Source organism: Mirounga leonina, unplaced genomic scaffold, assembly GCF_011800145.1.
Source record: "Mirounga leonina isolate KUSES-001 unplaced genomic scaffold, KU_Mleo_1.0 Mir_115, whole genome shotgun sequence".
Lineage (NCBI taxonomy): Eukaryota > Metazoa > Chordata > Mammalia > Carnivora > Phocidae > Mirounga > Mirounga leonina.
Genome location: NW_023270268.1, coordinates 64497745 through 64524089, shown reverse-complemented (window position 1 = coordinate 64524089; position 26345 = coordinate 64497745). Strand labels below are relative to the sequence as shown.

At 33.8% G+C, this 26345-nt stretch overlaps 1 protein-coding gene across 1 annotated transcript in view; it reads left to right on the top strand.

Moving 5' to 3' along the window:
- The window catches only part of SPATA16 (spermatogenesis associated 16), a 224248-nt gene that overhangs the window by 97260 nt on the left and 100643 nt on the right, over window positions 1–26345 (top strand). The window contains 1 exon segment of the mRNA XM_034999115.1: window positions 16495–16584. Coding sequence (XP_034855006.1) covers window positions 16495–16584 — 90 coding nt within the window.

The following is a 26345-nucleotide window of genomic DNA, read 5'->3' as shown; positions in this document are numbered from 1 at the left end:
AAAATAAAATAAAATAAAATAAAATAAAATAAAATAAAATAAAATAAAATTGAGGAAGTCTAAGAGAACACAAGGAACGGATGAATATTGGATGTCCAAAAATGTTAAAATTAACTTTGAGGAAAACTGGAGGACTACCCACATTTACAAATTTAATGAGCACCATTTTAAGAAATTAAAGCTTATTCCCATAAATCTGCCTTACCCAGGCGAAACTGTAAAATTGATATTTGTGTCTTATTCTTGAAGCAACTGTCCTTGATGTTTTCCCACCATTTCAGTCCTAAGGATCTTTTCTGGGATATTTGGCATGGAGAAGTCACTATATAGGCTATTACATATAAGGCCAGAAGTAGCAAGAGACAGACTTGGGGCAGACCAGTTTTTATTGGAACAGGTAAAAAACGTGGCCTAGATGCCAACCCCTATTCATTTTATAGCTTTTGCCAGCATGTGTTCGATATTTTAAATTTTCTCTTTGCTTTTTTTCCAGACAGAAATCTCTTCTTGAGTGTGCCTGACTTGCTCTGACTCTATTAGTTTACCTTAGAAGAGCTGACTACCTTATAAATATAGGTACCAGTCTAGTATCCATTTTACTTTTCACAATTCAGGAACATGTATTTCATGGATGTGGACACTGTGTATCACTGACAACATAGTGTTAGCCTCAAATAACATTTTACAAATCCTGGAGTTATACTATTACTGCTATATTTACCTAAACTGTCCCTCATTTCCTCATCTGTTGCTATGGCAAATATTCCTTCTGTTTATCCTCTCTCGGTCCTGTGACCTGTGCTCTTTTTTCATAGAAGTCTGAAAAGCAACCCTATGTTAAGTTATAACACCTTTAGTTTGAGAAGAAATGTCTCCTTGATGGCACTGTCTGTAACTTTGCTTACAGGTTATAGCTGTCCCATACAATTCTTTTGAATCTTCCTCACTGGAAGAAATGCAGACCACATGCCTTTCCTAGGTTACCTGAGGCAAAATAATTTTCTAATTGGATATAAATGTTCCTATGATATTATCAATCATTAAGGCTTTGTCAGAAAATACAACTTTTACACAAGACTGTTAATTTCACACAAATAGTATTTGCTATTTTTGTGGTGTTTTACAAAAGATTAGCAGATGAAAGAAATCTAATATATAACTTCACTATTTAATTAATTTTAATCTTTTTGTTTTTTTAGACTTTTAGTTCCTGTAAGACTCTTGTAGAACCTGTTCAACAGATACAGTTTCTGAGAAAGTAGTTTTGGTTTTTGTGGAAAGAAAATAATGTCAGAATAACATTGAGATGTCAAATGTATGTACCCAAAAAAGGAGACAGAGGTATTTTTGGTTTTAAAAAACAGGGTAAAAGAATGGTGTGATATAGTGCAAATTATTAAACAAGTTTGTCCCATATGCCTCTTCTTCGTTCTTATAGGTAGAGCCTTCATTCAAATTTTGACTATTTGCTTATACAGTAGTCCTCAAGCTGGTCTTATGAACCATTCTATTTATAACATTATTGAAGATCCCAAAGAGCTTTTGATTTATATGGGTTATATCTATAAGTATTTATCATATTAGAAATTAAAATATAGAAATTTAAAAATATTTATTCATTTAAAAATAAACCCATTGCATGTTAACATAAAATATATATTTTATTAAAAATAGCTATATTTTCAAAAATGCATAGAATAGCATTGTTTTACATGTTGCAAGTCTATTTAATGTATAGCATCATAAAATGAAACTGAGCTCTCATACCTGATTCTGCAATCTATTGCCATATGTTTGCACTATATGAAGAAAATCCAATCTGACACAGATGCATAATTAGAAAAGGAAAGAGAATGTTAACAGACTTTTCAGATAATCCTGAATATTATTCTTTGATACTGCCTCAAGACTTGACAAGTGATAGTTTCTCTTTTTTTTTTAAGATTTTATTTATTTATTTGACAGAGAAAGAAAGAGAGATAGAGCACAAGTAGGGGGAGCAGCAGGGAGAAGGCAGAGAGAGAGAGAGAAGCAGGCTCCCCGCTGAGCAGGGAACCTGATGTCCTGATGCGGGGCTCCATCCCAGGGCTCTGGGATCATGACCAGAGCCGAAGGCAGACGCTTAACTGACTGAGCCTCCCAGGCGCCCCACAAATGATAGTTTCTTAAAGATTAATTATAATGTGGATTCTGGAACCATTATCAATCAACTTGTGTTCTGTTACGTTGAAAGACATTGGTTTTTCTTACACTTTGAATGGATTGTTATGAGTTAGTAATATCATACATTGGTTATTTGGAAAACAATGAATTATTTGCAGATTTCTATTATGCAAATTTCTATCATGCAATAGTAAATTTTTTAAATTGCACATGTTAGTATCACCAATCATCAGAAGGTCTTCAAGCATTGGGTGGCTGTCAAGTTCATAGTGACAGATGTAAGTTTTTCTAAAATTCTAATTTTTGCTCAAAAGTTCAAACTTCTATCACTGGCAATAAATACTGTCAGTTGTGTTCCTTTAAGTGACAGGCACACTTATTTCATTTTTTAAAAAATTCTGCCAAACTCGAAGTCTAATAATCAGTTTGTTAGTTGTTCTTCCATGTAAAAATGGCGTTCCCTGATAACAGCAGTTAAGTCAGCTCACAAATGCATACAATGGCCCAAGTACTTTTCGTCAAGACAGTCAGCATACTTTGTTATGCAAGAGAGGAGTGCTTGATGCATGTATCCTGTCTCATCATGCCAAATATTAAAAAGACATGCACTCAAGGGTTGAGATTTATCATTTTTCGGGGGGACAAGTACATACAATGGTGAAGAATACACTCAATGAATACTAGAACAGTTTGATATCAATGATTGATTCCTGCAGTTTTGCCCACTATGGCTTTTGCAACACTACTACAAATGTCAATGTAGTGATAAAGGAAAATCATATCTAAATATTATTATGAAAATAATAATAATAATATTGTGATAGCCCCAAAAGGGCCGAAGGATCCTTGGGAATCTGTAGGCCACACTTTGAGAATCACTGTACTAGTTCATAGCATCCTTAGTATCCTCCCAGCTTTTGTAACTCTTATCTTTCTTCAGAATAGTTGCCATGATTGTCTCCTTAAAACATGTTTCCATCATGTGCTTGCTTAGTAATCTGTGAAGCATTGTTAATTTCTTCCATAAAATTAAAAATCCTTTAAGTGATGAACAGATCCTTAATAGGCTCCTGCCTTTCTCTATGGTCAATTTATTACTTTAGTCAAGCAGATTTACATGGCAGTTTTTAATATTCTCTATCACCAAGTCATTTGGGGGGCCACTCTTCCAATTTGGATTTTCTACCTTTTTTTCTCTAAATGTGACCTTTTTTTTTACAATAAATGTGACCATTTTAACATGCAGCGCAAAACTCACTTCCTCCTTACTTCTTTCCAAGCTTTACATTTTCCTGTCATTGCAGACCCTTTGCCCAAGCCTTTTGTTTTTCCACTTTTTTTGATATACATCCACCAATTAACTGTTTCAAGTTTCAGTTCATTTATTGTTGGTTATATAAGTCTCCATATAATTTTTCACAATTGGGCTAAAACTTTCATTTGGGGGCTAGTCGCTTAGTATCTAACATAATTTTTAAATAAAAGGAGCATGATACATGCTGTTGTCATTACATTCACAGAAAGGCAGCACTTTTAAAGATATCTGGAAAATTTATTCTTTCCAAAGTAATGTGCAATGACACTTTATTTGGTACAAGTCACAACAGGTTGCAACTCTATACTTTGAGTCAAAGCAAATAGGATATAAAAATAAGAGATTTGTCAATAAAGAAAGAAGTAATAAACACATTAGAAAATCCCTTTGTATTTCAAAGAGAAAGCATTAACATTCTTATTTATACTATTAGTAATTAGTAGACTTCCCTAACTGGAGTCAGTTTCAGTAATGGTAATTTGGTCTATAACAGCATTGAATCCAACATTGAGAGCTTTTCCCATAATCAAAGTCCATATCCAATCCAAATTTTGCCTTTAATCTAGGGATTTAGTCAGGATGGACGCTCTATACATAAATACAGTGCCCATTATGGTATGATCCCACTAATTTTCTTAATTCAACAAAGAGAAATCATGGACAATTGCCAGAAGTACAATTGCTTCATAAAGCATAAGTGTTAACATTAATATTTCTCCTTTGATGTGGGAGCTACAGGGGGCTTTATAATAGGTAAAATACTGTTATCTGGATGTCATTTATTATTCTCCAAACCAAAAAATCATGATGTTAATATGAACGATATTAATACTTGATAAAATACAAATGGCTTTGATTCTATCAAAAAGTCCCTTTTAATTCTGATTCTAAAAGAAATAAGCATCCCATTTCATTTTCCAGTGAAACTACATAGTAGAAGCCACTGTAATTTATTTAAGTTCATTTTAAAGATTCTTACATAATTGCCAGTTGGAGGCAGCATAAAAAAATAATAAAATGCAGGCAGACATTTATTTCCATACAATAGGGCTACTCAAAATCTTAGTTTAAGTATGTATTTACCTTTCTGGCTCTTTTCTTTAGAACCTGTGCAATGTCTGGAACATGGTTTATACTCAATAAAACTGAGTTTATTGAGCTGAATGAATCATAAGTAATTTCTAGTAGGTTAGAACAGAGGAGAATTTATTAATTGTACTTTTCAAAGTACTCATTCTAAAATGCATCCCACCCAAGCAACACAGAGAATAGAGAAATACATGTGATATTTATCACGCTGTTCTTAAACCAACAACACCTCTGCTCCACCCTCCTCCCCCTCAATATTACACAGACAGCTGAATAGAGCCTTACATCTACATCTTTGTCTCTGAATCTTGATAGCTTTTCTACAAGAGAGTTGAGAGCCAACATTTGGTTCACAGACCTTAAAGAAAAGATAATAGGGCCAATACTGTATTATTTTTAAGAGAAAATGTCAAGAACAAGAAATGAAAATGTCAAAAGATAGGTTGATATACTGTATTACTCAAAGACAGTTTTGTTGGGAGAGCTGACCAAGTGATTTACTAACAGCTTTTACTGGACAGTCTTTGGATTACAATGTAGATGAAAAATAAATGGGAATCCATTTCATGCTTACTCTATCCAGGCATTTGACAGATGGAGAAAAAAATAGGAAGACACAATTAGAGTCTACAAAAATGTGGAATTTTTTTCAGGTTTTAAAATTATGAAAAATAATTCTGTACTGGAAATTTTTTTCAAAGGGCCTACTTATCTATCTTTATCTTTATCTCATTTAATTACATAAACTGCCTTTCATTACTGATCACATCTGCATACAGGTAGGGGTTATGAAATTGTGTAAATCTGATGTTCAACTGGGATGTAAGTGCAAAAGTCAGTAGAGGGGGCCCTTAGTATAGTCAGTTCATAATAGATGTAGATCTCATTGGTGAATCTTAGATAAGATTAGGTTCTCTTGTAGCTCCCGAGGAAGAGTTTGTTCAGTCACTCAGTAGCACTTTAATCCATAAATGTTCATTGAGTGTCCATTATGTGTCAGGAATTTTCTAGGTGTGTACATAGAAAGATAAATAATGTTGGTGAGCATTATTACTTCCCATTATGGAGCTGTCTCCAATGGATACAAAGTAAAAACATAAAAGAAATGTAGAGGAAAATAAATATTCTCCATTGCTCAAAAAGGCATATTACTGCACACTTGTAAAGATCTACTAGGATGTCATACTTATTTTTGATGATTATTTGATGTAAGTTAACCAATGATATTTATGTTGATGAAGATGATGGAGGGCTAAAAGCCTTAGGAGACCTCCTTTTAAAGGTTTCTATTTCTTGGTATTAATGACCCATTAAATTTATTATTTGCATCCCATAATCTTCATTCTATTTTTCTAAGTGAGGAAATCTCATACTGAAATTCTAAAGTAAAATATACTTAAACATAGATCCTCATCATTCTTTAATGTATGTTTATTATTAATTCTATAAAGAAGACAGACAATATAGTATCTCCCTTCTGACTATATATTTTTCAATACTGTTACAATATAGCAAAATTTTCTAGTATTTATCCCACTGACTTTTGGTCATGTCAAGAAATAAAGTGTTGCTCACTTGAGTAATTTAATATTTTCCACATATAATTAATGGTAATTTGAGCTGCAAAACATCAGGGATAATGTTTGAGTTAGTCCCCTGTTCGTCTTCTAGTTTGTTTTCTGTTGTGCATGTACATGCCGGGATTTCAAGAAATAATTTAAGAATGATTTCTTGTTGTTTTCCTAAAGAGTTAGATTTTACTTTCATGCTTTTGCAGAAACATACTTTGCTACTGTTTTGGCAGAGATATATGATTTGCTTGACAATAATCTACTGTAATTTTCTTATTTCAAAAACCAATGCCTTTAATTCTGATTTTATGCTCTAATCTTTATAAAGTAGTTCATTTCTCCCACATAATGTTAAACTGGGTCATTCCATTGTCCTAACTTGCTTGTCAATGTGAAATATTTAAAATAGTACACGGACTTCTCAATTCTTCTCAGTAAATTATGACCTGTTATACTTTATTTTAGCTTTTAATTTTTTTTTAATTTTTTAATTTTTTTGTTTTTAGTAAAATGCTTTTTCTCCATTTATTTTTTATTTAAATTCAAATAGCCAATATACAGTGCATCATTAGTTCTTGATGTAATCTTCTGCAGCGAACCAAGTGACCAAATAAGACATAATCACTAAGATTTCACTGAATCCTTATGTAGTGACAACACAATTGTATACCTTCTCTTTATAGTCCCATTTTTTCCACCTACTCTGGAATTTAGATTACTAGATTGAGATTTAGTATTAAGACAACAGCCATGTTGAAAGAAACTCTAGGAAGCAACCATATAGATCCCTTACTGATTTGTCTGTAAATCTGCTACTGAGGACGCAGATTGTTACATTATAGGGCATCTTTGAATAAAGTGATCTCTCTGATTATACTATAAGAAATATTTGAATTGAGCAAGTGGCTTGTTTAAAACAAACTATAAATCCCTCTTTCCATTAGCTACCAGCAAACCAAGAAAAAAAAAAAAAAACAAGATGTAGTCCATCCCAATCAAACTCGTAAGATCTTATGATATACTTTGTGTACTGACTTCATCCAGGCTTCATCTTAACATACCTATTTTTAATATTGCTTTCCCTGTTCAGTTTTGTTTTTGTTTTATTTTTAGTTGTGCTAAAACACATGTAACATAAAATTTACCATCTTACCCATTCTTTAAGTGTACAGTAAGTACATTCACATTGCTATACAGTCTATCTCCAGAACTGTTTTCATCTTGCAAAACTAAACTTCTATTCTATTAAACAACATTTTTGCATTTCCCTCTCACCTCAGCCCCTGGCAACCATCATTCTACTTTCTCTCTCTATGAATTTATCTACCCTAGGTACCACATATAAATACTTGCCTTTTTGTGATTGTCTTATTTAACTTAGCATAATATCCTGAAAGTTCATCCATGTTGTAGCATGTGTAAGAATTCCCTTTCTTTTTAAGGCTGAATAGTATTCCATTGTATGCATATACTATATTGTGTATATCCACTCATCTATCGATGGACACAGGTTGCTTCCACATTTTGGCAATTGTAAATAATATTGCTATGAATGTGGGGGTACATCTTTGAAACCTGCTTTCAATTCTTTGGGGTATATACACAGAAGTGGATTTGCTGGATCGTATTGTAATTCTATTTTTAATTTCTTGGAGAACTACCATACTGTTTTCCATAGAAGTTGCACCATTTCATATTCCCACAAACCATGTACAAGAGTTCCAATTTTCCACATCCTTGTCAACACTTAACTATTTTTTGCTTTTTTGACAATAGCCATTCTAATGAGTGTGAGATGGTATCTCATTGTGGGTTTGATTTGCATTTCCTTAATGATTAGTGATGTTGAGCATCTTGTCATATGCTTATTGGCCATGTGTGTATCTTCTTTGGAGAAATGTCTATTCAAGTCTTTTGCCCTTCTTTAAATTGGGTTCTTTGTTTTTTCATTGTTGAATTATAGGAGCTCCTTATATATTCTGGAAATTAACCCTTATAAGGTATATGATTTGCAGATATTTTCTCCCATTCCATGTGTTGCCTTTTCACTCTGTTGATAGTGAGTGTCCTTTGATGCACAGAAGTTTTTTGATTTTGATATAGTCTGATTTATCTATTTTTTCCTTTTGTTCCCTATGAGTTATTTTAACTTTGATTTAACCTCATAAGTATTATATAAGCTATTTTAAACTCCTCTTAGAACAGAATATAAATAGGTAACAATGTAGTCACTCACTTTTCAATATTAGCTATCCTGTCATTTTCCTATGATATTTTAACTATTTGTACCTTGTTATGAGCCCTTTTCTATTTGTTCGTGGCATGAATATAAACAAATAGTGCCTGAATATCTGAACAAAAGTGATCTAGATAAGAAGACAGTTTTCCACGGGCCTCCCACATTTTTGCTTGTCTTGTGAACAAGGCACTGACTGGGCTTTGCTCTGGACTATCTTTTCAAAGATGGTTGTATGGTAAACAGCCTTCGAAGAAAAGGCAAGTCTGCTCATAGCCTTAGAGGATGGAGATAGTGTTTTCCTCTAGAGTTAAGGACAGGCACGCTTATAGCCCATTATAAAAGATTTACATTCCCTAAGCTCAGGATTCCTCTCTTATAATGCAACCTACAGCATGTGAAAATGTCGCCTGGTTCTCTTTGCTTTGCCATCTGGGAATTGTGGCTCAAGGAATCAGTACAACAAGAGCCTTATAAACTGGCTACTACTATTGCTGTAAGAAACTGTCCTTTGTTTCCAGCCTTGGAGGTTCATGTATTCTATGAACATCCGTGAAACCATGTCAGGCTAACTTGTAAGCTTGCAAGTAAGGAAAAACTCAGACCCTTCATGGTGTTTGGCAATCTATTATAAGGATTTTTGTGAATATACTTGGAAGTCATTTAGCCTAGTCTCCTACTCAGTCAAGACTTTCTTCTACACATCTTGACAGATGGCATTCTAAATATCACTTAAATGATTCCAGTAAAAGGAAAACTCCTCTCAAAACCTATTGCATCATTGGTCCCTCCTTATGTGAACTGAACTATTAATAACTTCATAATACTGGGTTTTGCCTGGCCTCATCTGGTATTGCATAGAATAATTATTCTATTTTCCACATAGCAGATCTTCATATCTGACAGTACTAACTTAGTCTCCACTAATCTTATTTAACGCTCTAGACATATCATTTTCCTTCCATATCTTCACACACTATGTTCTCCAGACCCACTAGACACTCTAGACACACTACAGTATGGAAGTAATTCTCACAGATGCTCAGAACTATAGATGAATTCAATAGACTATATGGCTAAGACACAATTTAGTGAAAATATCCTTTATTATTTGGACAGAATGCATTTGGTTGATTTAACATTAGTTTTATGTACAGTTTTTGTATTTCTGTCGTAGTGTCACATTTAGCTTGTGATTAGTTAAAACATTCAGACTTTTTCCATGTGGTCACTCTCAAACTATGACTGTATTTGTAAACTGACTTTTTAAATCTATAACATAAGATTTTTATTTTTAGCCAATCCAGATCATTTTGAATTTTGCTTCTGTCATCAGTGATATTAATTCCTTATTAGGTAAAATTTATGCCATCTGAAAATTTTATAGACAACCTTACAATCACTTAATCTTAGTCACTAGTGGAAATACTGTCCACAAAAAGGCTAAGGACAAGCCATTAAATTCCTTCTTTCATAATAACACAGACCATACTTCAATATTACTGATCGGTTGTCTAGCTAGCTATAATCCACTGAACAATGCCATTATCCAGCATAAATGTCATCATCTTATCCATAAGAGTATCTTATTTGGTGAAATTAAAATAATCCACATTTTTGGAAATTTCTAGATCTACCATTTCTAAAATAATATTTCAGCACTTTACTAGAAAAGTAAAAGGAGTGTCATTCAGGAGGATGAATCAATGCTAATTTACCTTGCTACTGACCAAGCAAGGTAAAGGGAACTGGATTTAGGCATCTTTGCCTAAACAAGAAATTGCTTTTCTGATCCCTAATCTCATATAAAACCAAAACCTTAAGCCTCTGAAGGAGTGATAGCTAACATTCTCATTCACAAAGTCCAGGCAAAAATCCATGGCTTCTGGTGGAGAAATAGAAGCAAAATATTTCTGTCTATGGGGAAATAAATAGGAAACTCCTACCTCCATTGTGACTTTTTGGTGCGGTTGGAGATACGCCATATCTTTATTGTTATGTTATAAACTTGTCGAAATGTATCAAACTATACACTTTAAAAAAGTGAATAGTACTGTATGTAAATTATGCTTCATAAAACTGACAAATAAAAGTACATTAAAGTAAATTTTCTAAAAATTAGAGAATAAATATAAAGAAAACAAAGAATATGAAATCAATATTGCCTTTAAAAACAAACTGAATTTTGAAATAGTAATCATTACCATTAAAACTTAGGTCTAAAAAGGTCTCCCAAGGAAACTAAATGAAACAGGTACCTGTCTAGCAGTTTTATTTAGATCATTAAAAATCTTACAAGTTCTCTTATAGCAGTTTCTAACTAACAATACATTACAAATGAGGTGTGTATTATTTCTTCCACATGCCATTAAAATGTGTGCTAACTCCATCATCTATTACTCATAATATATATGAAAAGCAGAAATGTACAACATATTCTCTGTTTATTTTGTAATAAAATGAGAAATTAACAATAAGAGTTATAATAAGAAAAACTACCCTTTGGAAATTGATCAATGCTATCCTAAATAATTTTTCAATCAAAGAGAAATACAACTATATAATTAAATTCTAGGGGAAAAATTATGAGAATAAAATATACTCTATCATTCTTAAGGATATAGTAAAAGAAATCATAGCTGTAAATGCTTTCTTTATATAGAAAGAAAACATAAATAATTAAGTGAAGAATTAGAAGAGAAATAATAAAATCCAGAGAGGACAAAAATATAAAAATAGAAATGAAGTAGAAATGAATGAAATAAAAGAAAGAACAGTAGAAGGAATGGCAAAAACTAAGCCATTTGGTTTGGTTAAAAGACCAAAAAAATTCAAAACTTCTGGCAATTCAATACCAACATAATATTTTATAAAAATCACAGTATAATAATAATTATTATTATTATAACAGTAATAATAAGGCCACCTTATTTTTATGTTTCCTCACTTTTTGTCCTGGAAATAGTTGTTCTATTATTCACTTTCTTAATCTTTGACTTTAATATTGTTTATTAATTTCAATGTTCTTTTGTTTTGTTTTATTTTGTTTTTGTTTTTGTTTTTTTAAAGATTTTATTTATTTATTTGACAGAGAGAGACACAGTGAAAGAAGGAACACAAGAGGGGGGAGTGGGAGAGGGAGAAGCAAGCTTCCTGCAGAGCAGGGAGCCCGATGCGGGGCTTGATCCCAGGACCCTGGGATCATGACCTGAGCCGAAGGCAGACACTTAACGACTGAGCCACCCAGGAGCCCCTATTGTGTTTTTAAATATTTTATTTATTTATTTATTTGATAGAGAGAGAGACAGTGAGAGAGGGAACACAAGCAAGGGGAATATGAGAGGGAGAAGCAGGCTTCCCACTGATACGGCTTGATCCCAGGACCCCGGGATCATGACCTGAGCCAAAGGCAGACGCCTAACCAACTGAGCAACCCAGGTGCCCCTCAGTGTTCTTTTGAATCCGTAATTAATTCAAATCATCCCTATAAAAAGTCAAAGGACAAAGTCCACAAGATCATGTTGATAGATCCTAAGGATATTTGAAAAAAAATAAACATTTATTTCTGATAATAAGTCTTGGAAAAAATCATTTTTCTCATATCAATCCATAATCATAATTATCAGTGAAATATTAAATCATCCCTAGATTATCTCTTACTTAAATTCCTTTAAAAAATATTGTAGCCTATGTAGTAAGAGAAGAAAAAAGATGTAAATATTAAAAAGCAGTACCAACCATCATTATTTGCAGATGATGTGAATAAAACTAAATTATTGCAATATTAAGTCAAAAGGATATAAAAATAAGTATTTTTAAAATACACATGTAAATGGGCGCCTGGGTGGCTCAGTCGGTTAAGCATCTGCCTTCAGCTCAGGTCATGATCCCAGAGTCTTGGGATCCAGTCCCACATCAGGCTCTTTGCTCAGCAGGGAGCCTGCTTCTCCCTCTGCCTGCTGCTCCCCCTGCTTGTGCTCTTTCTCACTCTCTCTCTCTAACAAATAAATAAATAAAATCTTTAAAATATATATATATGTAAATGCTAACAATTAGAAGTTAGGAAATAACGGGAAAAATCCCTTTCCTACTATGAATATATGCAATGCTTTCAAACTTTAAGATGCATACAATTAACCTGGGGGTTTTGTTAAAATGCAGATTGAGCAGGTTTGAGGTGGGAATCAAGATTTTATATTTCTAATGAGCTTTCAGGTGCTGCTGATCATGTTTTGAGTAGTAAGGTTTGTATATATATATATATATACATATATATATATACACATATATATATGCATACATACATACACATTCACACATATATACATATATATGTATATTCTCATGTATAACTTTCGTGTAAAATATTAAAACTTAAGAATTATTAAGAAATTAGTGAAACCTCTGTTTTTAAAAAGTAGAAAGAAGGTTAAAAAATTACTGGGAGACAAAAAAATATTTGAGTGAAGAGAAATGTCACATCCTTGGATGGGAAGACAATGTTATAAAAATGTCTAACTAAAATTATTCTAATGCTTTTATCTTAACATAATGAAAACCACCAAATGCTGCTCTCTGTAACTTTAAAAGATGAGGCTTATAAAGTTCATCAGGAGAATAAACATGCCAGATAACAAATTTTTTTCACAAAGAGGGCATTAGGCAGTTCTTCTCTTCCAGAAATTAAGATGTATTTTAAAGTGACAATAATTAAAACAATTTGTTCTGTATAGAAGCAGACAGATTAAAAGTGTGGGATACAAAGTCCAGCCATGGATCCAACTGTGCATATAAACTTATATATAATGGAAGTGGCATATCAATCACTGAGAGAAAAATAAATTGTTTGACAAGTGAATTGAGACACTTCAAATAATCACCAGAATAGACTTATATTCTGGCCTTACAACAACATTATGACCTTAGGACTTAATAAAACAACTGCACATGCATGCATGCACACATATCAAATTATGTGAACTTTAATATAAAAGATAAATTTTAAAACACAAATGCAAATCATAACAAGCATAAGATATATCACAGCTAACAAATTGATAAAGAAAATAAACTCGTATCTATTACAATATTTATTATTTTACGTGATCTCATTCTGTTTGAATAGTGCCAGTCAATTGAATGAGCAATCATGGCTTGTTACTAACACTATCTCCATTCTTCTGACAAAAATTCAATGAGTTCTGTAATTTAGCTATTCTCTTTAACATGACCTTTTTTTTTTTTCTTTACCAAAAGCCCTATCAACATAGCTAAATCAGAGTTATTTCCTCTGTGATAAAATCAGACCCGTCAGCACAGAGTTCTTCTCTCTCTGATTATAATTGTAGGGTTGCTGGGGCTTTTGTTTGTTTGTTTCTTTTTTCATTCTAGCCCCCATCTGATTGTCCATTTTGGTCCTACACTGCCTCCTACAGCTCCCCAAATGGCATCAAATGATAAATGATTAAGAACTTTTAAAGGCTAAATCATCATTTCCTTTACAAGTTGTATGCACATAAAATACATCTTTAAAAGGGTATGTCATTTTAGAAAGCATCAAATAAATTATTAAATGTGTAAAAACTAGGCTTCGTAATCACCGCTAGCATTTCTTTGCCAAATATCTAATAAGGCATATCATAAGCACACAGTAAATGCTGCAATAATTATGAGAGCCAAAAATAATAAGTTGCCAAATATAATAGCTCATCTCAAATTTCTAAACATTCTTTTATGATTATACCTCCACCTCTCAGAGTAGACTGGGTCCAGGTCTTCTTTGGGTCCCTCAGATAAAGCTGTGACTCGCATGGTACCATGTAGGGTTATATTATGGTTAAAAGACACTATTCCAGTCTAGCAATCATGATTTCTAAGCTCATGTGCTCTACTTGCATTTCTTCAACACCAGAAAGAGGACTTGTAATTACAAGCAATTTTATTCATCTATCCTTTTTTAAAGTCACACTGAAACAGTTCCTAGGTTTACCTCATCAACCCTCACTACCAGTGAAAATCTTCTCCTTCACCTACATTCCAGACTATTTTGATGACTCTTCATTTCCCTCCTCCCTCTTCTACTAAACCTTTCTCTCACTATTCCTCCTGTCCACCACACTCCATCCTTCTCTTCAGTCTTTTGCATTTTTGTCAATAGAACTTGTCTGGGGGAAAAAAAAAAAGGACTTGTCTGACAAAGCAAGATTCTTAGAGAACAGCTCAGCAATGCCAGAATACTACATCATGGGCAAAGAGATGTCAAAGGCTAGAAACATCCATGCAGTAAGGATTTTGTCCCATCACATTTGCAGGCACTTAGTAAGATTGCACAAGTGAATGAATGATTACAAAGATAGAGGGAAGAATTAGCTATAATGTGAAAGAAAAATTCTAGTCAGTCAGAAGACCTAAACCCTTGACAGAGTTCTGCTCTTATTCCCTCTGATCTACTTTTACAAAATTACTTTGACAAGGATAAGACATATAAACATACTTTTTTCTGAATTAATATAAAATATTAGTGGTACAGTATTGATATGGAACTCAGGCAATAGTTTTTAAATTTCCAACATTTTAATCAGAAATCACCAAAGGAAATAATGTATATTCTGGGGGGGTTATGTATTCATTTGTACAAATTATTAGTCATAGGGTAACATAAAACTTCACTAACATAGGCCCCTTTAATCAGAAATCATCATGGAAAAAGCCATAGGTGTAATATGAAGTACTGTGGCTAGAGATAGGAAACATAATAAACTTGAAACCTTTCTTCAACTAATTTGTTGTGTATGATTTTAGAAAGGTCCCATAACCTCCTTGGTTTCTGTTAAGTTGTGTTTAAAGTGAGCTAAATTATTCAATCAATCCATCTCATCATCATATAATTCTATGATTCTGCATGGGCCAGAGAGATGTTCCTTTTCTACTTTATTCTTTCTATAAGCAATGGTTCTGGGAATGGAATTATTTTTGTTGGCATGTTTTGTAGTCTGGACATGACTAGGCTTCAGGGATCACATGAATTCCCTAAATTTAGGCAATTATGTTTGAGTGCATTTTTCTGGGCAGAAGTACATAGCTTACATCTGATTCTCAAAAAGCTCTATGAACTTCTCAAAAAAAAGATTAAAAACCACTTACTTCAATAATGAACTAATTCCAAGTGATTCACATTAACTTGTAAAAACAGGCTCACAAGAAGTTTGCTTCATAATATTGTATTGGTTCTGTAACATTCTGTATCCCACATCAGTAACATAATACACTCTGTTAGTAGAAGCTACATTTCAAACTTTCACTAATAATCTCCTCATTCGGTGATGAGCCATGGACTACATCTGTCTAGTTCACCTCATTATATCAAGTGCCTTGAACAGTGCCTAGCTCTCGATGAATCAAAGAAGGGAAATGTCTACCAGTTTCTCTCTAGGCGAGAGGACAGCTAGGGAATGATCATCTTTTCATCTGGGCATGAATTGAGACTCCAAACTTAGACGATGGAAGAATCAACAAATAAGGATAGATAGATTAGTTTATCCTCAAGCCAAGCCCGGTAATTTCAATAAAGAAGAAATGAAATCCAAAATGTGTAAGGCCTAACCAAAAGTGGCAAGGTCAAGACCAGAGTCCTTAACCAATGGTACAGGTCCCTTTCATTCCACTAAGAACCTAATTATTGAGTGCAAATGACCATGTCACCCAAATTTCAGTTCCTTTCTTTTAAGTGAAATTAAATAGCTAATAACCTCATCCTTCATTCTAAGTACATACCATAAATAACCTCTGATTTTTGCCTGATTTATTAACATAAGCAAATAAAATAACATCATGTCTTATATGTAATATAAGTTGCATTCAATTTTTTGTCACTGTCATACCTGTGAAAGATACTCAGTGCTATAAATCAAATTCTTTTATCATGCAAACTTCATTAGTTTTTCAATAATGCTTGTTTATTTGTCTTAACTGACAATTACAGGAAGAAAAGTGTTTCATTCATTAGTACCTTTTAAAATATATAGTCCATAAAATTGAATACATGTTATTTCATTCCTATACACTTCCAGTAATTGACTTAAAAACCTAATAACATTTGCATTTCTTTGCTGTTTTTACAGGAGCATTGTTTTAAACCCAGCTTATTTCCGAAATCATCTTCGCCAGGCAACAGTGTTTAGATGTCTGGAGAGATATTCAGAAGCTGCCCGGTATGTTTGTTATAACTTTTGTGAAGATTTATTTCGAGTTAAATTAATTTTATTCTCAGCTTCTGGTAATAGCATAACAGAACTTTCCATTTCTCTTATGGAGTATGATTTTACCAGAATTATTGTCTTATAAACGTCAAACCAACAATTATTGACTACCTTTTTCTTTCATTAAAGCCATTCTGTGTTCACAGCTCTTAGTAAAATTCAAACTTTCCAGCCATGAGGTCACTGATTATGATGGGAAAACTTCCAGGGAAGTTTAGAAATGAATTTGACCTCTTGCTCTCGAGCCTGATCTTGGTTGTAATGACACAATTCTGTGACCCTCTCTTTCTTGAGTTCTGGAAATGAAATCCAACCACATGAAAAAGACGTCAGGAGCTCTTTCTAGAGGAGATGGCATCAGTTATAACATCAAGGGTTGTTAGAGCTGTCCTAATATATTGCCTCCTAGACCCCAATATGTTTCAAAAAAACCTAGTGAAGCAGCTTTTTATATTTTCATCCCCAGAACTTATACTTAGAGCAAAAAAAAAAAAAATTGCAAGAATTGTGCAACAGCCTCAATGTTACACTAAGAATTCCTTCTCACCTATGACAACCAAGGCTTTTTTTCTTCCTGAGTCAAGCTCATCATATTGGACTTCCCTTCCCTTTGATGAATCTCTCAATGAATTTTCCTCATCTCCCAATGAATAGCTGCTGTTTCTTACTTGTCCACTTTAGTATCCCAGGAATTTAGCAAGAAAATGTGAGTGATTTCTTCACCTAACTCCAAGCACAATTCCTAAGGCCTAGGGAAATACCTGCAGTAATAGGGATGAGAAGCCTAGGTTGCAGGTAGTTACTGTCTTTAGAACCTTTGCAAATAACACTTTCTTGGAAATCGAAGTTTAAGGAATTTAAATGGATAATAAAATGGTTCCATAAAATTATTACCATGAAATCAACATGAATTCTATATAAGATGGTCCTGAGAGTTACCAAAACTGAATTAAATGATGGATATGTAAGGCAGAATTAATTCCAGCTACACTCACTTTGCAGTCAAACAACCATTATGCCACAACGTCTATTTACCTGTGTGTTAATGTGCATTTTTAAAAATTATAATGGTCTTTATGTATCAATCTCATTTTTTACATTCTATTTTTCTTTATACTTTCTCTAACGTATTCCATCTTATGTACTCACTTATGACTTCTTCCTATATTTTTTTTTCTCCACTAAGTTGTCTCTGTGACTTTCTTTCTGCCCACATACTTTTCCCATGTGAATGAGAGGGAATTTAAGAGGTGATGGTAAGCTTCCTTCAGTCCCATACTTTTTTAAAGTCTCTAGCTACAAATGAAGCTAATAGGTCCAATGTAAACAGATACCACTATCTGTAAAACAGTGTTTTCCAAAAGGTTCTTTATTAATGTGTCTTCTGAATTTAATCAAAAAATCATTAGGAGAAGGCTAGATGCAACTTCAGAACTAGATTGCAAAAAACTGCTAGTGGGGTGCTGGGGTTGGCTTGTATAGACTCTGGAAAGCCAATTGTTAATATTCTGGTATTCGGGGAAAGCCAGTTGTTAAAATAGAGGAGAACTTAGCAATGCTGGGGGAATTTACACTATGGAAATTGGCAAATGCTACCAAACCAAGCTTTTTTGGTTCAGGGAGAGCCAGGTTGCCAGCATTATCACTGACTATAACTTAATTGTATCAAGCGTGACTGTGTGAGTTAAAGTTGTGACAAAAATTCTTTATGGGCCCTAAAACAAACAATAAGAACTTAAAAATTAGGAATTTGTCAGTATTCACCATGTAAAGTTGGAACTGAATATCCATTGTCCTTGATGTGTATATCCCTGCAGTGAAATAAGTGTATCTGCTTAATATCATATAGTGACTGACCTGACATTTCCTTGAGGAAGATCCTGATAATTGTTGGTTATGCAGGCACGGACTTTCCAACAGAGAAGCAGATACAATTAATTTCAGATACAAGAGTTTTTCACCTTGGCTTCCTTGGCAATTATAGCCCTCAATATACAGTATTAGTTATTATGGTTTCCCCAAGGGAAAGAATGAACATGAGTATCATAGTGTCCCTTAGCTATTAGACTTGTAATGTAAAACAATACATGCAAATCAATATATAGAACATTCATGTTTCTCAGTTACTTTCTTGGAGATTTGGGTAGTTTGGTTCAGGCCTCTTACAAGGATATTATATTAAAACTCACCGGAAAAGCCAACACCTCAAAGTTATTTCCTCGAGAATGCCAAGTAGTCATGTTTCTGAAATTGAAAGGCACTTACAAATACAAAAGAATGCCATTACTATGTGACTTAGGAAGTCTTAAAACCATGATTTGCAGTGAAGTGAATCACCTCTTTCTGATTCACATTAGAGTATTTATAACCAGGAACTAGAAATTGGGCCATCTAAGGTTTTTGAAGCCTAACCAGCTCTACCCAGGAATGAATACCTAGTAAATAGGTCAGAAAAGATTTCCAGGACAGCCTCATAAAAACCAGGATTCTCAACGAGAGAGACTAGAGAAAATGCTATGACTTGTAGTTGAGTGGAAGGTTATCAGTCAGCTTTACAATAATGAGCAGGTCCTTTTATTTTATGGGTCAATATTCCTTTAGTAACATCCTACCTACCAGCAGAGAGAGCAAGAATATATAGATGGTAGAAAACCGAATAAAAATAAGGATATTTTATTTTGGTTTAGGCTCACAGGGATGCTGGTCATCCTTGAGCAGACAATTGGCACTGGTTAAATTGATGAAAACACATTTTCAGACCATAAATCTAAACTGAAATTGCTATAACTCCCCAAGAAACAGCCAACTTGCGAGGTCTCACCTGAAATAGCAGGTAGCCTAGCTCTTTAACATCTCTTTGTTTCTATGCACATAAAAGTATATGTGTTGAAGTAGAATGTCTTTGCTTGAATCTATCTTCCCTCGCAGCACTCACACACACACACACACACTTGGCACTACCTTCACAAGAAAGATGGTAAGATAAGAAAAAACATGTAGAGATATTAAACAAACAAAAGTAAAGACTATTCTGTGAAGAGAACTAATAATTCTTGATAATATGAATGGTATGTCTTTATTTCTGTATGCTCAATGACTTCCACAGAGTCTGGCACATACCAAGCACCAGTTCAGGGTTTGCAAATTAAACTAGCCAGTTTTGAGTTTGTGGTTAAGAACCATTTAGCTGCAGCAGTAAGGAGATATTACATGAAATTGTTAGTACAACCCTGGTTAAAAGATAAATATGAGAGTGTGCACATAGTAGTTAAGTTATGGTGATAGTATCGTGCCTCCTATAGTGAAGATCTATAAGGCAAAAAATAGATGACATCACACAGGAAATTACTTTAGTTAAGATCATACTGTGTAAGAGGAAGCAAACAGAAGGTAATACTAAAGGGGAAAGTACAACAAAAGTTTCTATCCATCATTAAGTAGGCGTTAGTTTTGTATTTCTACATATATGAACTAGATGAAGGATACTAGAGCAGTAATAACACATTCAAATGCTCACAAATCTCAGGCTGATGGTGTGTGAAGGAGGCCAATTATAAGATAAAAGGATTGGGGCGCCTGGGTGGCTCAGTCGTTAAGCATCTGCCTTCGGCTCAGGTCATGATCCCAGGGTCCTGGGATCGAGCCCCGCATCGGGCTCCCTGCTCTGCGGGAAGCCTGCTTCTCCCTCTCCCACTCCCCCTGCTTGTGTTCCTTCTCTCGCTGTGTCTCTCTCTGTCAAATAAATAAATAAAATTTAAAAAAAAATAAGATAAAAGGATTGTTGTATGAATTACAGAGAACTAGAGACCACTAACTACAATGACCATATGATTTATCTCTCAAACTTGTTCGTGAAAACGGGCGCTATTAAGAAATAACCAGGAAAATATGCATAAACCAGGACGGTTGTGACAACACTGGCCATCTGGTCAGCCTACCGTAGCCCTGCTGAAGGGAGTGGTCATATTCAAGTCCGGTTAATGTTGCTGTATACAACTGTAGGTTCAGTGTTGCAGATTTTTGAGTCTTCAAGAAATAGTATTTTTCAGAACTTGGCAAGAAGAAATGTCTTAACTTTTAAATGTCAATTATTTCAAGTTTTTCAAACACAGTGCCATCTTAAAAAGCTGAAGTAGTCCCATTCATGAAAATGAAATTCACAGATGTGTTGCAACAGATCTTGTCTCTTCTACCTTTTATTTGTAATAGTATTGTTTAATACCACGTTATATATAATATTGTGAGAAATAGATTAGATAATCAACTATGGAGTCTAAAATTTTCTTATCTTTTCCCTTCTTAAGGTAACTTACAAGCAGTATGTTTCTGTTAAATCAAATCAAAACACAATACTTTAAGATGAATTAATTCATGGCTACACTCAACTGAGAAGCCAGATAAATAGTAGAGGTTAGTAGAAATGGGAGTAGGTGGGATTCTGGAGACCTGCAAAGGACCTGGGAGTTTTGTTTTGTTGTTGTTATTTTGTCATAAAAGCTGATCCTACTGGAAATTGGAAACAATGCATATATAGATCACAACTTTCCAAAAGAAAAGAGTGATCCAAAAATAAGTTTAAGTGTTTGTTCAGAAATCTAGTCACCTAACACAGTGATATTGCTATTGATAAGCAATCACTCAGGAATAGTACTACAATAGCAAGCAGCAAGAAACTGTGTCAGCTGTTTTAGTGTCATAGAACTCTATGATTTTAAATGAGATTTTTGTGTATCTTGCAAGGGAGGAGAATATTCTGACAGGTAGACTCAAGACAAGTAATTGTGAAGAGATGATAGTAGCGTTGGGAATTTAACTTAGTTCTGATTCAACTGAAAGTGTAAAATCCATTCAAACACCATGCAAGATACTAAAAATACATCACAGTTTTTTTGGTTAAAATAAGTTCTCATTTATGCCTTCAGATAGTATAAATGAAGACTGTAGGCTAATTTTTATTCTTAAATTGGCCATCTGCCTGAAGGGCTTTCTCTTTCTTTATTGGAGACAGTTTGCCTTTACCAGAACAGCTTTAGTGTGGGCTAACATTAATCAGTCCTCGGTGACGTATAGTTGTATGTTGGAAGATGGACATGATCATTCCACCATTAAGTGATTTTCCCTTTTCCTAGCTATGACAAAGCTGTATAAACCCTAAGCAATACAAAATGTTGCTTCTTCATGTATGATTTCTACAAAATGACAAATTTAGTCATTTCATATAGCTTAGGTTAAATATCTGACTATAAGACTACAACTTGCCCAGTTTGTATGTATGTAAGGTGCAGTGTTTGTGATTTCAAGGAAAAAAGTGAAGGTTAAAATATTATAAAACTTTAAGTTTCTAACCATCTTTTACGTCTTGAGGATTTAAAATTATGGACTCATAAATGTCTAATCTTACAACAAAAGTACTAATTATAAGGTTACAATGATAATTGGTGGATTAAAAGTAATTGTTGCCTTAAAAGTTGAATTTTTTGGACACGATCCAAATTATAAGTAAATTATTATAAGAATAAATAATTTTACATGCAAATAGAAACAAAATTTAACACAGGCTTATTGCAAAGGACACCCAAAAATTCATTAGAGAAAAACAAACATCAATTGACTTTGTGAATTCCTCCATCTTGCTGATGTATATCATGATAATTATTTTGTCCCTTTTCTGTTTTGAATGATATGCTATGTATTTGCATTACCTATAGACAGTTCTAAAATAATTTAGAAATGTACCATCCTTAGACTTTTTGCAAATAATGACCTAGAAAACTTGTGGAAGAACACAGAGAAGGAGTTTCTTCTGTCCTATAAATCCAACCTTGCATCTTTAAAAAAAAAAAAAGAGGGGGGTGGAACAATAAAGACTACATGTGAGAGAATGCAGAAAGGCCCTAGAATGTCAAGTTTTAAGTATGAAGAAATAAAGGTGTTCTCTTCTTATCCTTCTTCCCTTCAATCAGATGCCCCCTGATTCCACATTTTCTACAGTGGTAGAATGTAGAAAACCAATTAAACATAAAAAAGCTTAATCCAAAGGAGCTAAAGTTTAACTCCGAGTGTTCTGTGCTATTTTCTAATGTCTAAGTGTTGCCAAGTGAATTAGAGTTTAGTCTGCACATGCTAAGATTATGATAAATGGACCAAAACTTCCATATCTTCATCTGGAAATTAGAGATAGTAATAGCATCTATGTCCCAGAGGTTATAGGTAAGTGTACAATTTATGTAGTACACTTGGCACAGTACTTGGCACATCATAAACTCTCAATAAAAAATAAGGATTATCATTGTTTTTGATGTTAATGAGAACTCTTTGAAGATAGATGAAGTTTCCTAAAGAGACAATGAGTTTCTCAACATTGACACCAGAACATGTTGAACAATCATTTTGCTGAGGTCTTGCACAACAAGAGACAGATTTCACCACAATACTATTAGATCCTGTCTCTCCTCTAAGAATCATGTCTGGGTTTTTGGGAAGCCCAGTGTTAACTCAGGGGTTGAAAGGCATGATTTTGGTTAGTTTAATTTGGAGTTAAAAGGGGGAAAATTAACTTTTTAAAAAGTTTTGCACATGAGTATATCATGAATTTTAGCACCCTATTTCATTCTGAGAGATATTGTAAGTATTCTTAGTGAGTTAGAGTGTAGAGTTCCTCAGGGTGGGCAGGTGGAAGTTCAAATGACATAAAGAGAACTGTTCAGGTCACCTGGTTTTGACTCCAAATTCTCCCTTTTTTCTTTTCTTCATTTCTGTCAGAAATAGCAACACCCTGACAAAAGATTAGGCTGGAAATCCTAACAGCTCACTGCCAGAGACTCTGAAATTCTTCACACACACCCCACTTTTTTTTTAAATACTGGCATTGGTTCATCACACTATTATGCACATAAATTAATCTTGATGCCACTGATTGTGAAAATTGCTTATAAGTCAAAAGTTCTGTTTCTGTATCTGTCTGCTGAAGAGGAACTGTCTGCATTAGAGAATTATAGTCAAGCCAGAGAGACCTGTGTTCCACTCCCAGGACTACAAATGACTAGCTATGTGTGTGTGACCTTGGGCAAGTTAATTAAGTAACCTCTTTCAGTTTCAATTTCCTCAACCATGAAATGGAAAAAAATAATACTACTTTACAAAGTAAACATAAAGATTGCATGGAATAATGAATATGAAACATGAAACTCAGTACCTGGCACATAGTAAGCCCTCAATTAATTATTGCTCCTGATGCTATTATTGTTGTTGCTGCTGCTGTTGTTGCTGTTACTAACTTTGAAGAATGATGTTTAAAACCCTAAAACATTCACTGTAAAATAATTATGTCGAGTACAACTTTGGTAAAAACATTATATTCTAGGGCTACCACCCCAATTTATCTCAGTTTTGGCAGCCATCATCTATGATCCCTTGCTCTTTGCCAAACTCTATGTCAGATGCTTGTAGTGCATTAGCTTTGCTCCTCACAACTCTGCAAAGAAATTATACTCTGCATTTTTTAGGTGAGGGAACTTAAGCTATAGTTTGAACGACTTATCAAAGACCAATGATAAGTAGCAAATCTGGAATTCGAGCTTAATTTTATCACCAAGACCCTGACCCCTGCACAAAGGATGAATTTGGCATTGTCAGACTTCATATCTGCCACTTGGGTGAGTTTGAAATGGTATTGCCTCATTGTGGTTTACATCTTCATTTTTATCACTAGTGCACTTGTGCTTTTTTAATATATTTATCAGGCAATAATGTTTCCTCTTCTGTGAAATGCTCATTTGTGTATTTATACTTTTAGAAGTACACTTTTATTTATTTATTTATTTATTTATACTTAGAAATGAACTTTTGTTCATTTCTTATTGGATTGTTTGTCCTTTTATCATTGAATCATCGGATTCTTTATATACTCTGGGTACTAATAAGTTTTAGCAATATATGTTGCAAGTAATTCCAATTTATGGTTTATATAATCATACTCTTTTTGGTATCTTTTGATGAAAAATAAATCTGAAGACTTATTTTTAGTGTAGTCAAATTCTTTTATGATTTGCCCTAATATTTAAAAAATTCTCTCCTATCCCAAGCTCATCAAGATAGCTTTCTATATTATCTTCAAAAGTTTTAAAGTTTTTCCTTTGCCGTTAAAGTTTTGACACAATGATAATTGTTTTTTATATGTGGTGGGAGGTAGGACTATCTTATTATATTTTTCCCTTGGTGGATAACCAATTATCTTGATATCATCTTATTAAATCCTTTTGCTATTGATCTTCCATGTTAGCTCTGTTTATATCAGTTTTCCATATATGAATATGTCAGTTTCTGGTTTCTATTCTATTCAGACATCTGTTTGTCTGTTACATTGCCAAAACCACATTATCCTACATAGGATGGTTTATAATATGTCTTGATATCACTGATATCTAGTAAAGGAAACTTTACCTACTGATTCTTTTTCAGGAATGTCTTGTCTATTCTAAGCCTTTTGCTCTTCCACATAAACTGTAGAAAGTGTGAATCTGAATTCCAAACCAGCATAGTGTAAGTTCTAGTTAGGAATTCCCAAGGAAGACTTTCTAACTTTCTCTTTTTTTACTCTACCAGGATCCAAGTCCAAGACTGACATGCTATTCCACTATTTTGCTCTGTAAGAGTTTCTCCTAGTTCTTTCATTGGACATGTTATTTGTAAGAAAAACTTTAAGCAGGTTGTCTATTCAGTCTTCACTCTGCTGAAAACCTCAAGATTTGTCTACTTTTCCCAATGCACATGTCCCAATAAAAGAAAGTTACTAGACCAATAAATATTAACATATATCCTCAGGAAAAAAATAGCTTTTTGTTTGCTTATTAAACCCTCTTTACTGATATAACACTATCTACATATTTTTTTAATGACTGTTTGACACAAGTAGCCGAGCAGATGGCACCCCCAAAGGACAAAGCTAAAACAATTTGAATAACTGGGGCACCTGGGTGGCTCAGTCAGTTCAGTGTCCAACTCTTGATTTCAGCTCAGGTCATGATCTCGGGGCCCTGGAATAAAGCTCCCCTGCTCTGCGGGGATCTCCTTGTCTCCCTCTCCCTCTGCACCTTCCCCCCCCAACTCTTGTGTGTGTGTGCACGTGCTCTCTTCCTCTTTCTCTCATAAATAAATCTTTAAAAAAACACAATTTGAATAACAAAGTAAATATTGATAGTATCAAATTATAATCCATCGAATTAAATCAATATTCATATCTGAGTTTATACTAATATGAAAATAATTGAATAAATATATGGGGGATAAAGGAAAACTCTTCCTTACAGAGGAATACCAATTAATAAATGTAGAATAAATGAGAGAAAATCAATGTTAGCAAACACCACAGTAATAATTGTTGCAAGCAAGATCTACTAGTGGACTTTAATTTCAGCAGTTCCACTTCTGTTATTTATCTGAAGACAACAAAAACACTAATTTGAAAAGATACATATACCCCTATGTTCATTGCAGCATTATTTACAATAGCCAAGATATGGAAGCAACTTAAGTGTCCATCGATAGACGAATGGATAAAGAAGTTATGGTGTGTGTATTTGTCTGTCTGTATACACAGGCACACAAACACACACACACACACACTATGAAATATTACTGAGCCATAAAAAAGAATGAAATCAAGCCATTTAAGACAACATGGATGGACCTAAAGGGTATTGTGCTAAATGAAG